General features: G+C 37.6%; 2 protein-coding genes across 2 annotated transcripts; one reads left to right on the forward strand and one right to left on the reverse strand.

Moving 5' to 3' along the window:
* The first annotated feature begins 3959 nt into the window (after nucleotides 1-3959).
* LOC103437971 (transcription factor DIVARICATA-like) lies at nucleotides 3960-5497 on the forward strand. Its single transcript, NM_001328954.1, is given in 2 exon segments — nucleotides 3960-4471; nucleotides 4862-5497. Coding segments are annotated over 2 exon segments (921 nt in total). The 5' UTR covers nucleotides 3960-4040; the 3' UTR covers nucleotides 5352-5497.
* A 132-nt stretch (nucleotides 5498-5629) lies between these two features.
* Nucleotides 5630-12733, reverse strand: LOC103437969 (histone deacetylase 15-like). The gene is made up of 18 exons (XM_008376503.4): nucleotides 10617-12733; nucleotides 10027-10285; nucleotides 9727-9897; nucleotides 9507-9615; nucleotides 8823-8893; nucleotides 8404-8479; nucleotides 8188-8252; nucleotides 7853-7908; nucleotides 7642-7765; nucleotides 7406-7531; nucleotides 7251-7301; nucleotides 7079-7147; nucleotides 6867-6975; nucleotides 6597-6676; nucleotides 6420-6502; nucleotides 6276-6321; nucleotides 6012-6183; nucleotides 5630-5919 (listed from the first exon to the last, which is right to left on the reverse strand). Exons 2-18 carry the CDS (start codon nucleotides 10219-10221, stop codon nucleotides 5801-5803), a joined length of 1722 nt encoding a protein of 573 aa, XP_008374725.3. The 5' UTR covers nucleotides 10222-10285; nucleotides 10617-12733; the 3' UTR covers nucleotides 5630-5800.
* Between the last annotated feature and the right edge of the window lie 774 nt (nucleotides 12734-13507).

The raw sequence follows: 13507 nt of genomic DNA on the forward strand, positions 1-13507 counted from the left end.
TGTTTTGGTGTGTAAGTGTTGTTTATTTCGCTTTACCAATATGAGTGTTTTTGTTTCCGGCCATAGTAATCAGTACAACTGCTGAAGTTACGGCAACACGCTCACATGAGGTGGGCCGGGGAGGGGGCCTATCTCATGTAAGTGTTTGCTGTATATTATCTCATGTAAGTGTTTGCTGTATATGGGCAGCCGGGTGGAAGAATGTGAATACACTGCTATTGTGGCGTCTTAATTCTTGAACCACTAATACCAAGCCATATTGAGCAAGTCTTTGTGACGTTGCAGTAGTAGTTTGGAGGCTACAGTGCCGATAAACTCGTTGTCCCTTGGGCATCTAAGGACATACAAATAGAAGTAACCGTGACAATTTCCTACACTACCTATTAGTTCAACACAAAATAACATGTTTCGGGTCAACCTGTTAACGATCCAGGTCGTTATTGGGCCATCCATTAAGAACTCGTTAACAAGTTGGGTCGTTATCGGATCACTCGTTAAGAGCCTAATAAGATATTGTTTATCATATTTAGAGATTAGACATGATAATTTTTTGTATAACCCTACACGATCTGTTAACAAATAGGGTCGTTATGGGTCATCTGTTTATCATATTTAGAGATTAGACATGATAATTTTTTGTATAACCCGACACGATCTGTTAACAAATAGGGTCGTTATGGGTCATCTGTTAATATTTTTTTAAAATAACGAGTTTGACACGACATGATCTATTAAAATAACAGGTATGACACGAAAACAACAAATATGACAGGAGAACGATACGACACGACATGATCTATTAAAATAACAAGTATGACACGAAAACAACAAATATGACAGGAGAACGATACGACAACGCGATTCGTTAGCCAAGTCCAGCATATGCCAATATGGAATAACACTGGCGCCAACTTCGTCAGAGCTTTCTAAGATGGGCCCAAGACGGCAATTTGTTGACCCTTCGATTGCAGAATATTGGTGGGGTCCTTGAAGTTCAAGTTGGCCCTTTGATTGCAGAAAGTATGCAGCACTTTTTACCGCAGTAATCTTTTTTGTTACCTGAGCATGGCCAAGTGACCAACAAAGCAACAACCGAGCAGTGTGTATTTTTTTGGGGTTAAAGATCCTTTGTGAAAGGGAAAGGAAAAGAAATCTTGGAAGTAAAGTTTGGACCACAAATCAATCGTAAACCGTTAATTAATATGTCAATTTGGTGAGCAAATAATTGACTGTTGAACATGACACCGTTGATAATTGTCTACCCTCAAAATCTGATGAAGATTTCGTAGATTATTCCTTTGGAGAGTTGCAATTCTCAAATATTGATGGGTCATCATTTTCTCCACTACATATATTTTTGTTGACTCTCAATATCTTCAGGTCCTTGATGAGATAAACTTGTGTTAGGGATACCGGATTAATTAACTCGTCTGTAAGTGCTTTCAAAAGCATTTTAAGTACTTTCTGTAAGAAGCATCAATTATTTGTTTATTGTAAGAAGCACTTCAAATGATTTTTTTTCATGATTCATTTGCATTTTTACAAAGGACTGGTTTCAAAAGCACTTTTTTAAAAAGTGATTTCAGCCATTTTAAAGTCACTTTCAAACGAGATAGTCACTTCAAAGTGAATTTTCCCAAGATATATCAATTCAGTTAAATTTTGAACCTATTCCCAATATATGGATTGTGCCAAAGGTTCAAGATTCAAAAACAAACTTTTATCTGTTTATTAGAAGAAGAAGAAGAAAAAGTACATAACTCGCAAGAATTTATTCGAAATGCCTTTATATTTCTAAAATGTTGAATAAATGTTTGACATCTATGCGAAAATGTTTAATTTTCTCATGGAAAGTCTCACAAAAACATAATGTTTTATGTATTTTGGTCATATACAATCTCACGTTGATCCAACATGATGTGAGAAGTGTTCTAATCACACAGGTCTACAAATTAATTTCGCAGATTAATCGAATACATCTTGTTATCTATCATTAGTGGGTTGGAATTTTATGCATTTGTTTGAAGCCACAAACCGCGTTAATCACTAGAAAATGATTAAGATGGTTGACATGATGTTTAGGACAAGTTTTCAATTCTCAGCCATATTCAAAGGTCTAATCTCATATATAGATTCACAACATAATTCTAAATCTTAACATTCAAACTCGTTTTATTGTTACACACAAAAAAAATTACCACGAGTTACTATGAGATTCTTTTTTGGTTTTGTTTTTCATCAAAAAGTTCATGACATACCTTTATGTTCATCGAACATGGAAATTGATCATCTCCGGATCTCTTCCACTTAATCCTACTTTTTAAATAATCCGGACCTTTGAAATTTGATGTAATGACTAAAGTTATTATAATTTTTAGGGTGGGCCTCTGTTTGTAGCCGTTTAATCAAATTTCAAGGGTTCAGATTGTTTGATAAGGATGATTAGGTGGAAGGGATCCGAAGAAGATCCCTTTCCGTCGAACATAATTAACATGCCTCCTTTCTCTCATTCCCAAACTCTCCCATTATATATAATATATAAAGGCTAAGCGTAAAAGAAATAGTGTCACAGATCTGTCTTCTATATATAGGTTAAGCGTAAAAAAATTAGTATCATGGATCTGCCTCATATGTGTGTGTGTGTGTGTGTATGTAGTGGTACTATCCATACACATATGTACTTCTTACACACTCTTTTTAATTTTTAATCGTCAAATAGAATGAATAAAAGAAAAGTAATAGATAAATTTAACAAGGATATGTGCAAAGTAAAATAAATGTGTAAAGCCTGTGTATATAATGAGAGTGTTTGGAAACGAGAGAAAGGAGGAATGTTAGGTTCGATGAAAGTAAAATTGGCAATAATGCATGTTGGTCTAATTGATATGATATCTCTTTTCCAGGGTTGGAGTTATATGGGGGCGCATTTTAGCAACTTGAAATGGAGAATTGGCCACGTCTCAGAGATAGAAAAACGGATCTGACATCTCTCTCTCTGTGTGTAAAAAAATAAAAATAGTTACCAATTCACCGGAGAATCTGATTTCTCAACACTTTGCAGTTTTAATTGAGACGTGCAGTTGTACTGTCAAAGAGTTAGTGTTTTTACAGAGAAAAATTTACATGCACTCGTGTACATGTAATAATTTTTTTTTTAAATATACACATAGTTATGCGTCTCTCGCATTTTGTTGTATGCAATAGTTAACGAGTACATGTAAGATTTTTCTCTGATAAAAAAAGGTAATGCTAAGTAAACCAAAATTTTGAACTAAATTTGAAAACTAAATGATATGTTACCAATACACAATAAGCACGTTACACTTAAGTAATAATTCAATCATTAACAACCACATCATCATATGATTTACAAAATTTGGTTTAAAAATTAGATCTCTCTAACATTATCAGATAAAATAATATCTAAGTTTTGAACAGTAACTAGGCTGCTCGGATTGGTTTCTTTAACTTTAACAGGATTATTCAGATCATGTTGCTATATGTACTCGATTATAGTTGAGAACTGAGGTTGCATGTGATGTTAGTAGTTTGAGAATTTCTATGGGCCTCCAAAAGTTCCTCAGTTTCACCCCCTCCATGATTGCCATTCTCTCTCTCTCTTCACCGGCAGTAAGTGACTCAGAAAACAGTGAGAGAGGAGAGAGAGAGAGAGAGAGGGAGAGAGAGAGAGAGGGAGAGAGATTTTTTGCTCAAGCTTCTCCTAGATGACAAAGAACCCATCCCTTCAATTCTAAAGTGGTCCTCTTTTCTCGACTGAACTTGACAACCTCTCTCCTTATCCTACACATACCTTCTCTCTTTTGTTCCCTACCCCTCTAATCCTACGCACCCCCTCTCCCTCTCTCTCTCTCTCTCTCTCTCTTTCTCTCTCTCTCTCTCAAACCCCCACTAACCAGAAAGAAAAGTGAATCCAACTCCTCGCCATTTTCACCATTTTCCCATTCTCTAGCTACACCAACAGCTAGCTTCTTCAACAGGTCCTAGTTCTGAAAACCCTAATTCTCCAAACGTAAAAAACCATGTCGAGTTCTAGCGTTTGGAACAAAGAAGAAGATAAAGAGTTCGAGAACGCAATTGCCATGCATTGGATCGATGAAAACTCGAAAGAAATGTGGGAAAAGATTGCTGAGTTGGTTCCAAGCAAGAGCATGGGAGAGTTGAAGCAGCACTACCAAATGCTAGTCGACGATGTGGGTGCAATCGAGGCGGGGCGCGTCTCCCCGCCTAACTACGCAGTTGATGAAGCTGCTAATACACTATCGTCTAGTAAGGACAGTGGTCATCGTGCTTCTTCTTCCGGTGCTTCGGCTTCGGATAAGAGATTGAACTGCGGTCACGGAGGTGGGTTTTCGGGTTTAGGTCATGACTCCGCCGGCCATGGCGGTAAGGGAGGGTCGAGGGCGGACCAAGAGAGGAAGAAAGGGATTCCGTGGACTGAAGAAGAGCATAGGTACACTCTTCCTATTGCTTTTGCTCGTATCTAAATCTCTATTTTCAAATATCGTTTCAAATATCGTCACAGTGACATTCCAGATGCGTTTAATTTTCTTATTTATTAATTTAGAAGGCTTTGCCTGTAAGTTTGGAGTTAGGTCAAGCCAGATTCAGGAACGAAAAACCATGTGGGTTGCAGTGATGAATCTTTTTCCACCATTTGATTTTTAGGAACTGTAGAACTGACAAAATTGATGAAATCAATGTGAGGGGATAAGAAAAGTGTAGGCAATTTGACATTATTAAATTCACAAATTAATGTGGAGAAAACTTGTTACCGCCTGTCTATTGCCCCCTTAGTTCTGTTTCCGATTAAAAATTTGTAACCGGTTTTATTTTTCATCAGGTTATTTCTACTTGGTCTTGACAAGTTTGGGAAGGGCGATTGGAGAAGCATTTCAAGAAACTTTGTCATTTCCAGAACCCCAACCCAAGTAGCAAGCCACGCACAAAAATACTTCATCCGTTTGAACTCCATGAACAGAGACAGGAGGAGATCAAGTATCCATGACATTACAAGCGTCAACAACGGAGACGTCTCGTCTCACCAGCAGCCGCCAATTACCGGCCAACAGACCAACACGTACCCACCTAGTGCAGGCACCGCGATAAGAGTAGGAGGACCACAGACGGCCAAGCACCGGCCTCAGTCACACATGGCAGGTTTAGGGATGTATGGAGCACCGATGGGGCACCCGGTTTCTGCTCCTCCGGGACATATGGCGTCCGCGGTGGGCACTCCGGTTATGCTCCCTCCGGGCCACCATCCTCACGCCCATCCTCCATACGTCGTCCCAGTTGCTTACCCAATGGCACATCCAACAATGCACCAATAACAAAACAATAATTTTCTTCTTTTTTATTAGGGTTTTCAGGTCTCTGGTGGATTTGAAGGGGAATAATAATACATAGTAGAGCACAAGGCAGAGCAGAGAGCAGAAGAATCACAGACATATATATATATATCCACATTTCTGCAGTACTGATTTCTATTCGAATCATGTTTTTTTTTTTCTGTAAAAACATTCCGAATCTGCATTCGTCGTTGTAAATATAGATTTGTTATCGGGGGTCTTGCCGGAATAGATTCATCAGATAGAGAGAAGGAGAGATCTGTACCCGAATTGAAATTCATAAGTTCTGATGATAATGTATGATTAAAACATCATCGCTTGGCAGAAAAGCAAAAGGAAGCGATATCAACATATCATTCCCGAGCTACCTGTTCACAAAAATGCATCAAACTACACGAGGAAGCATATGTGGACACGATCAGCAGAGTCGATCACCAACCCTTCTGTGTTACATGGAAATGCCCGTTTAAAAGATGATACAACAGAGCTTTCCTTCCCCATTTCCAAAACAATGGTGCCACAGCCCGCCGGCTCTTCTTAATTTGCTTTTCTGCAGGGATAGAAAGGAAAGTGAACTCTTTTACCCCCTCCCCTTGCTAAATTAACTCCACACAGCGGAAGGAAAGAGAGAGAGTTCCTCACCTTTGTTTTGAACAGAGTGCATTTTCAATTGTGACTGCAGTTTCGTAAGGCTGGATCCGAGAGCAGGCCAGTATTTCTTTTGAATTTCAAGGACCTCCAGAACGGTTTGTAGGCCAGATCTGGAAGGTAAAGGGGTGTCCAATTCACATCCTGGACTTTCACCCAGCAATACCTATCTCACAGAGAGATAAATCAGAAACATATTTCACATATCCAGATAGAAATGTATTTCGGTTTTTGCGTGGTGTTGTGTGAAATGGTTACCTTAATTACTGCAGTAGCAGAAGACGATATTGAACGGAGATTGTAACTGCAAAAAGCAACATTATCCAATTAAGTTAGAAACATATCTGCAGCAAGGTGTGATCCACTATGAGAAAACCAAAAACAAAAGAACGAGTCACAAACCCGCCCTCAAGAATAACAAGCATCTTTCCTCCAGACAAGTCAGACAACATGTGTGTCATCTTTTCATAGCCTGCAGGAGTAACCTACAACAACAAAAAATCATTAAAAGATAAACACACTAAGAGAATACAAGTCCAGCAATGTGCTTGTCTGCAATGAAATGACTTAATTCCTTACATCACAGCATCCCAGTGGATCACCCCTTGCTGCATCAAATCCTGCTGATATGATGGTGAAATCAGGAGAAAACTCAGAAGCTGTAAAAAAGATAATTCGGTTCAGAAATCATTAATGGATATAATTTGGTTTGGAAATCAAATCCAAAACATCGCAATTGTGTATACTTAAAGAGCAACCCACACAATATATTTGTCCCAAAATGGACAGAATGGTTCAATAATAAAGTTTACTGTTATCGCACAAGTTCCTTGGTTAGGAAATAACAACCTATAGGAAGCACAACATGCTGAAATGCATATATGTAATCGTTGTCGCCAACTCCACCACGACTCCATGGGACATTCACACAGTATCCTTCAGCCCCCATGGTTCCAACCTGAAGTAGTAATCACTTATATTCATTAGTTACAGTCGAAAACATAATAAAATAATACAAAACTGAAAAGGAAAACAAAAACCAAGTGCAATCAATTTAGCACCTCGTCAGCAGCTCCAGTACCAGGATAAAACTGCCCTCCTTCATGTCTATGTAAGGATACATACAAGACCTAGAGAATGGGATCAACTTATCAGCACTAAAATCTAAATAACCGCACAATGCAAACAAACGGGACCTATTCCAGTAACAGTTTTAACTACTATGTTGCTCACCGATTTGTTCTGATCAAATATTTCTTGTGTGCCATTCCCATGATGAACATCCTGCAGGTTTCATTGAATACTATTTCAGGTTTGAATATTCATCTATATATAAGAAGCTAATGAAACACTGTAATGAGATAACTTCATTAGGGTATAGACCTTACCCAATCAACAATTAGCACTTTCTTAGCCCCAGAAACCTGAGCTGCTAATGCAGCAACTGCTGCATTATTGTGGAGGCAAAACCCCATTGCCTGTATTACACCAGCATGATGACCAGGAGGCCTAACCTGAGTCATTCAGTAATGGTGCGTAACTTTAATAAGAATGAGATTTTTAAAGAGTTCTCATTACATCGATAATTCCGAAACAGACGAAATAAGAGTAAAAGGTTATATACAAGGGCAAAACCATTTTTGGCACGTCCAGAAACAATTGCTTTAGCAAGATCAGCACATAAGCCTGCTGCAAGTCTAGCAGCACGTGCTGAATGTTCATTGGCATATGTGTCAGGAGTGAAATAACTGCCAACCATAAATAAATTAAAAGACAACATCGATAAATCATACTATTACAAATGCAGACAGAGAGAAATGCACAAATAAACTTACCTTGAATACATATGGCCTGTATGGTCAACTGTTTCAATATGCTCCATGGAATGGACCTTTATTTCACAAAAATAGAGACAACAATAAAAAATCAGAGGCCAAGGAAGACAATAGAAATTATAACGGCCATTTGTTTCCTTTTAAAAGACAAACTAGCCACACAAAATCTGTTCGTCATTAGCATCTTGACAGTGCAGAAAAAGGTTTGTTATGAAATGAATCACAAACCCCTTAAACTCCCAAAATCAGAACTCAACTTACAAAGATCCAATTTCCTTAGTCGTGTACATGCACAAAATAGTTACAGGTCAGATGTTTGATGAATGGTTACTTACCATCAGAAGTTCTTCGCGTGTAATTTCTCTAGCAGGAATTGGATGGCACCTTCCAGGAAATATTCCTGCATAGGATGAATTTTCCCATTTGCGTATCAGTCTAAAATAAAATAACACCAACAGCGATTACTAGACAAAGTACTAACAGCACACCAGAGTAAAAGCCCTCAATAATAACAATTGACATGCAAAAAGAACTTCAGTGAAGGTAAATACCGGCTGTAGCAAGGCTAGCAGAAATGGCTCGAATACGATCTGGTCTTTCTGGGTGAGGATGTGACTTCATTTGAACCTGCTCTAGCATAACAACCACCAGAAAAGAAAAAATAAAAGTATTACAAAAACAGAAGTGAGCAGTTTGCCAGTTTCCAACTTACCACATTAATGTCACAAAACATATGTATATTAAATGATTTAGAAAATTTATAGTACATCAAATTTAATACAGTTTGGGTTTTAAGACAAGAATTGACATGAAACTTCTTGGAAAACTGCTTTGTAGATCTCCGCTTAAGTTCTATGTAATGAAGAAAGAACACATATTTGCATCTAAACACAACATACAAACAAAAAAGAACAATAAATGAGAAAACTAAAAGAGTACGAGGAAGACATGTACTACAGCAACACCATACTTCTGAATGTAGCAACATTCTCTCATCGAATCCTACAACTGTGGAACTATTTGACGCTGAATCTTGTGAGCCTGCATTTACCAGAAAATACAAGTAAAAAACAAAACAACACTATTAACGACATATTGATACAAATTTGGCAGTCTACCAAAACTCAACATCAGTCTATTTGAAAGGAAATGCTCCACGTTTCCAAGAGTGACATACAATGCACGGCAACCAAAGCAAGCAAGAACTGGAATGGCAACATCAGTATCCAAATGGCGAAAAAAGAACACTACTGGCTGCTAATATAGCTTGATATTAGCTCTTTTATATTAAGATATTGCAAACATACTATGCTACCGCATTTGACTATGCAATGCACCGAGTCACGACAGACACAAACTTAGATTGATACTGAAACACATGAAGGGCCATAGAACATATCATACTAAACGACCCACCCGCAAACAAATATATTTGTAGGTCAGAATGATGAAATTTTGCTACTATATCTGGAAATGATACTCAAACTTAAGAGGCATAATAATCAAGATTCATCCCAAACAATAACATTAGCCACCAAAATAAGATAAGCAACAAGGCAATGAAAAATCTCATACAGTTTATTCTCGTGAGAATTTTTCAAACACTGCCACACCAACAATTTCAAATAAACTCAATATCCAATCGTGTACCGACCTTTGGGTCTTTCTCTAGTGTCAGACAGAGTCTCAGTGAGGCCAGAATCAAAGGCAGATGCAAAACACCCCTGCTTCAAGATACCAGATTCTTTATGTTCCTGACATACCTGCACAGTAATGATAGCACCATCTTAAACAACTACACCTCCTTACAATACAAAAAGATGATATATCAAGGGCAGAATAGTCCTAAAGAACTTAAGGAGGGCTGAACATACTTCGCAATGGTCAACATCACCAAGGTTGAGCATTGTACAATTGGTGCAGAACCACTTGATTACTTCTAAAGGCTGTTGGAAGGGATCCCAATCACTATCATCATCCTCATCGTCGAGGTCTTGGTTGTACATGTCTTCTAATGTCATTTCCTTTTGCTGTGCCGTCTTTTTCTACAAAACAATAAACTTTGATCTCTATTCTCTAAACACAATATTACATGCAATATAACGCACGGAAACTGGTTCAAGAAACTACATTCTTGAATGTGAGTCATAAATCGAAGTGCCAGAGCCACTTACATTTAAAACATCAGTTGGTCCATCTTTTCCGGACACTCCTATATCTCCTTCCCCACAATTTCCCTCATGACACGGTCTAGATTTGGTTCTGTGAGAACCCGAATTTCCACATCTCCCATGAGAACCCTGACATTGAGCTTGATTGTTTGGTTTGTCAAGACTTTTCTCAGCCTCCCCATTTGTTAAAGGACCCATTGAAAGTGATTCTGAGCTAAGTTGTTTTCACAGCGTACATGGGCACTTTCATCCACAATCAATCCTTCAAAAATTCCCAAAAAAGTTCAAAAATTTCATCTATTTTCCCATTTAACTAAGTTAAATTTCACATCTTGCATAATTTACTGTTTCAATTTTGAAAAATTTCTTTAATTGTATTATAAAAAGGAAAACCAAGTGAGCCTAAAGGTTCGGTTAGTAGCAGAGATACTTCAAGATTTGAACTTTCTATGCTATACAGTAAATTTTGAGTGTGGGTGTGCGAAAAACCCTAGATTGTACTGAACCCCTATATATAATACATACATGGCATATATGTATAGGTCTGAAATTTACGAACAGAAGGAGGAAGGAGGAGAGGGTGATAATGTTACCTTGGGTAGGACAAAGCGTGGGGATCTTACTGTATCAGCAAATTCCAAGGGAAAGCAAAAACTCAGGCCCAGAAGGTAGCGCCCTATGAACTATCTAAGTGACTGGTTTTTTTTGCAATTATACCCTTGTATTTTGTTGTTTTCGATTATATTTCTCATAAAAAGTTTTGATTTTTATTATATGCCCTAGTCCATGGTCTGCTGTCGGGTGGGCATTTTAGTGGGTCTACCGACCAATCTAACCAATATTAGTTGAGTTGGGTTGAGTTATAAACATTAGAAACTTATTTTTGGATAAATAAGATCACTCATTTTATAGGTGGATTGAGTTAGGGGTTGGGAAGACTCACATATGCATTTTAGCCTACCCATGGTCATCATCGTGCTATTCAACCACACCAAAAATCAAACCTAGGATGTGCTTTGTAAAATACGAGTTTGAATTTGTCTTCAATCACTGAGCCACCTAGTGGTGGTTAAGTTGAAATATTATTAACCCGATTGAAACTGACACACCCGAATGATTGTAATTGTTAAATATACATGTATATTGAATTGATATATATATATATATATATATATATATAAATTTAGTAACTTTTAAATTATTAATACTTTATTTGAATAGTGAAATTTATATATTAAGTAACATGTAGTAATTCTACAAACACCAAAATCACATGGTTTAGGCTAATTAACGTAAATATTGATCTATTTGTCACTAAAACTCATATTAGAAATAAAAAGAAACCAATTAATCCAAATCCATAGAACCTGCCCAACCCAAACCGCCTAACAATGGTTTGGATGGGTTGGTTTGCCTTTTTTCTTAGGTGACAATTGAGTGTGAAGAATTTCAACCCAAGCCTATTGAGTTGGCCACCCTAATTTCGAACTCTATTTCTAGGCATTTTGGTTGAGTTTTAAAAATTCGGAATCTATCCGATGGCCACACCTGTAAATGCAAGTATCTCTCTCTCTCTCTCTCTCTCTCTCTCTCTCTCTCTCTCTCTCTCTCTCTCTCTATATATATATATATATATATATATATATATATATTAAGGAAAGAGATTAGCCTACACCGGTCCGGACCAATCATGCAGTACAATGTATAAATGGCTAAATGCTACCAATGACATTACAGTGGCGTGTCGAGGTGTAGGTAAGTCCTTCTCCAGATTGAGAGGCCCTCCAAGCGTGTGACCAGACCCACATAGATCAAATGTGAACCTCGTGTCCTGATCGGAAGATGAACTGTCACAATCTTTACTGGCCGTTTTTTGACCGAAACAAGGTCACATGCACGAGTGCATGGTGGTGTCCCGACAATACATGCACAAGGCTAATGACTTACATGTAGTTTAAAATAAATTATTTCGTAAACTTAAAAACCTTTAACGTACTAAGTTTATTTGGCATGGATGATATTCCACATGGATGAAATGCAGCATTGACTGTATCGTGTTAGTTCAATTGATGATGCAAAACATAACTAGTATAACAAAATCACCCATAACTATGAGTTCATATCAGCAGAGAAAAAAAATGTCAGTACAGATAGTTCATTACTACACACATAAAGAGCGACCCAAGTCAACATGATTCTCCACTTTACGAAGATTAGAACGAGAATGTCTTTTATACGTAGTCTTACCTTTGCTCTGCAATAGATGCTGTTTTTACGACTTGAATCTGTGACCTTTAGATCACAAAGAAGCAACATTTCCGTTGCTCCAGGACCTTCCCTCATATAGTTAATTACTAAACACATAATACCTAATATTGAAATTGAAAAATGAAAGAAAAAAAAAACGAAGCGATTTTTGGAGGCGAATAGCTCGATTAATACACGAAACACTTTATCCTAAATTCCTAATCATGCCAACAAAGAAGCATAACAATACATCTTCTGAAAACGTAGAACCTTCCTCTTCCTTCTTTAAGAAACCCGCAAAATCCTTTACCCGAAAACCTTCTTTTCGAGGCTTCAACAGGATTACCACTCTTCATCTCCATCTCTCTATTTTCCACACAACTATTTGAACTAGTTCTCCGCTTCTTTCAATATTTTCACTCCTCTGTGTGAACTATTTTTGAATATACGGTTGGAGTTGCATGAGAATTAAGGAGGAGGGAGGAGGGTGGTTTCTTATAGGGAGAAGAAGATAGTGTGGGTTCCAGCCAGGCTCAAAAGGGGGCCCCAGAAAGAGACCAAACATGAAGGATCATCGAGGGATTAGTGAATAGATAATTAATCGCTCTATTACCTCACCGGTCAGCAGTCAATGGTCAAACACCTTGGTTTTTGGGGCCCTAGTCTCTGGGCATGCCAAGTGTCCAACCTAGAAATAGAAGGATGCACTAGGGCAACTAGGAACTACGATCATCTATACATACATATGTAGAGTGTCGATGTCAAGAAATAGATATGGCAAAATGCTGGAACGCGATTTATATGAAATGAGTTTTGTTGTTATTGTAGCGTTTTAGTCTAACAATATATTGTTATGTGGAAAGAAACTTACATAATGTAACACATTATTAAATCGGAGTGTCATGCGACATAAACTCGTCCATGCAAATCTCTCTTCGAAAAGAAGGCAAAATCTTGAGTGCGATAAGTGAGACATCCTCTCTAGTGATGAGAGATAGGGAGAAAGATACTTAGGCGATGATATAATAGAGATTAGAAAATATAGCATCTCAAACGAAAGATACTTCACTTTTTATATGTAAAGAATCATTCCACATAACAGATATAATAATTTGACTAGTGCATAAAATTTTCAGGCTATTATTTTGACGAGTGACATTTGCATGCGCACTAGAAGCTTCTTGGTTCTAAGGGGACCTAACTTAGTGTTAAGTACCATAACTAACCTCAATTATAA

This window comes from Malus domestica, chromosome 06, assembly GCF_042453785.1.
Source record: "Malus domestica chromosome 06, GDT2T_hap1".
Classification (NCBI taxonomy): Eukaryota; Viridiplantae; Streptophyta; class Magnoliopsida; order Rosales; family Rosaceae; genus Malus; species Malus domestica.

Coding starts and splice junctions, on each gene's coding strand:
- LOC103437969 (XM_008376503.4), bottom strand. CDS start 10,221: ATGGGTCCTTTAACAAATGGGGAGGCTGAGAAAAGTCTTGACAAACCA. Junction 6,322..6,419: donor CTTGTTATTCTTGAGGGCGG/GTTTGTGACTCG, acceptor TGCTTTTTGCAG/TTACAATCTCCGTTCAATAT. Junction 6,184..6,275: donor CTGCTACTGCAGTAATTAAG/GTAACCATTTCA, acceptor TCTGTGAGATAG/GTATTGCTGGGTGAAAGTCC.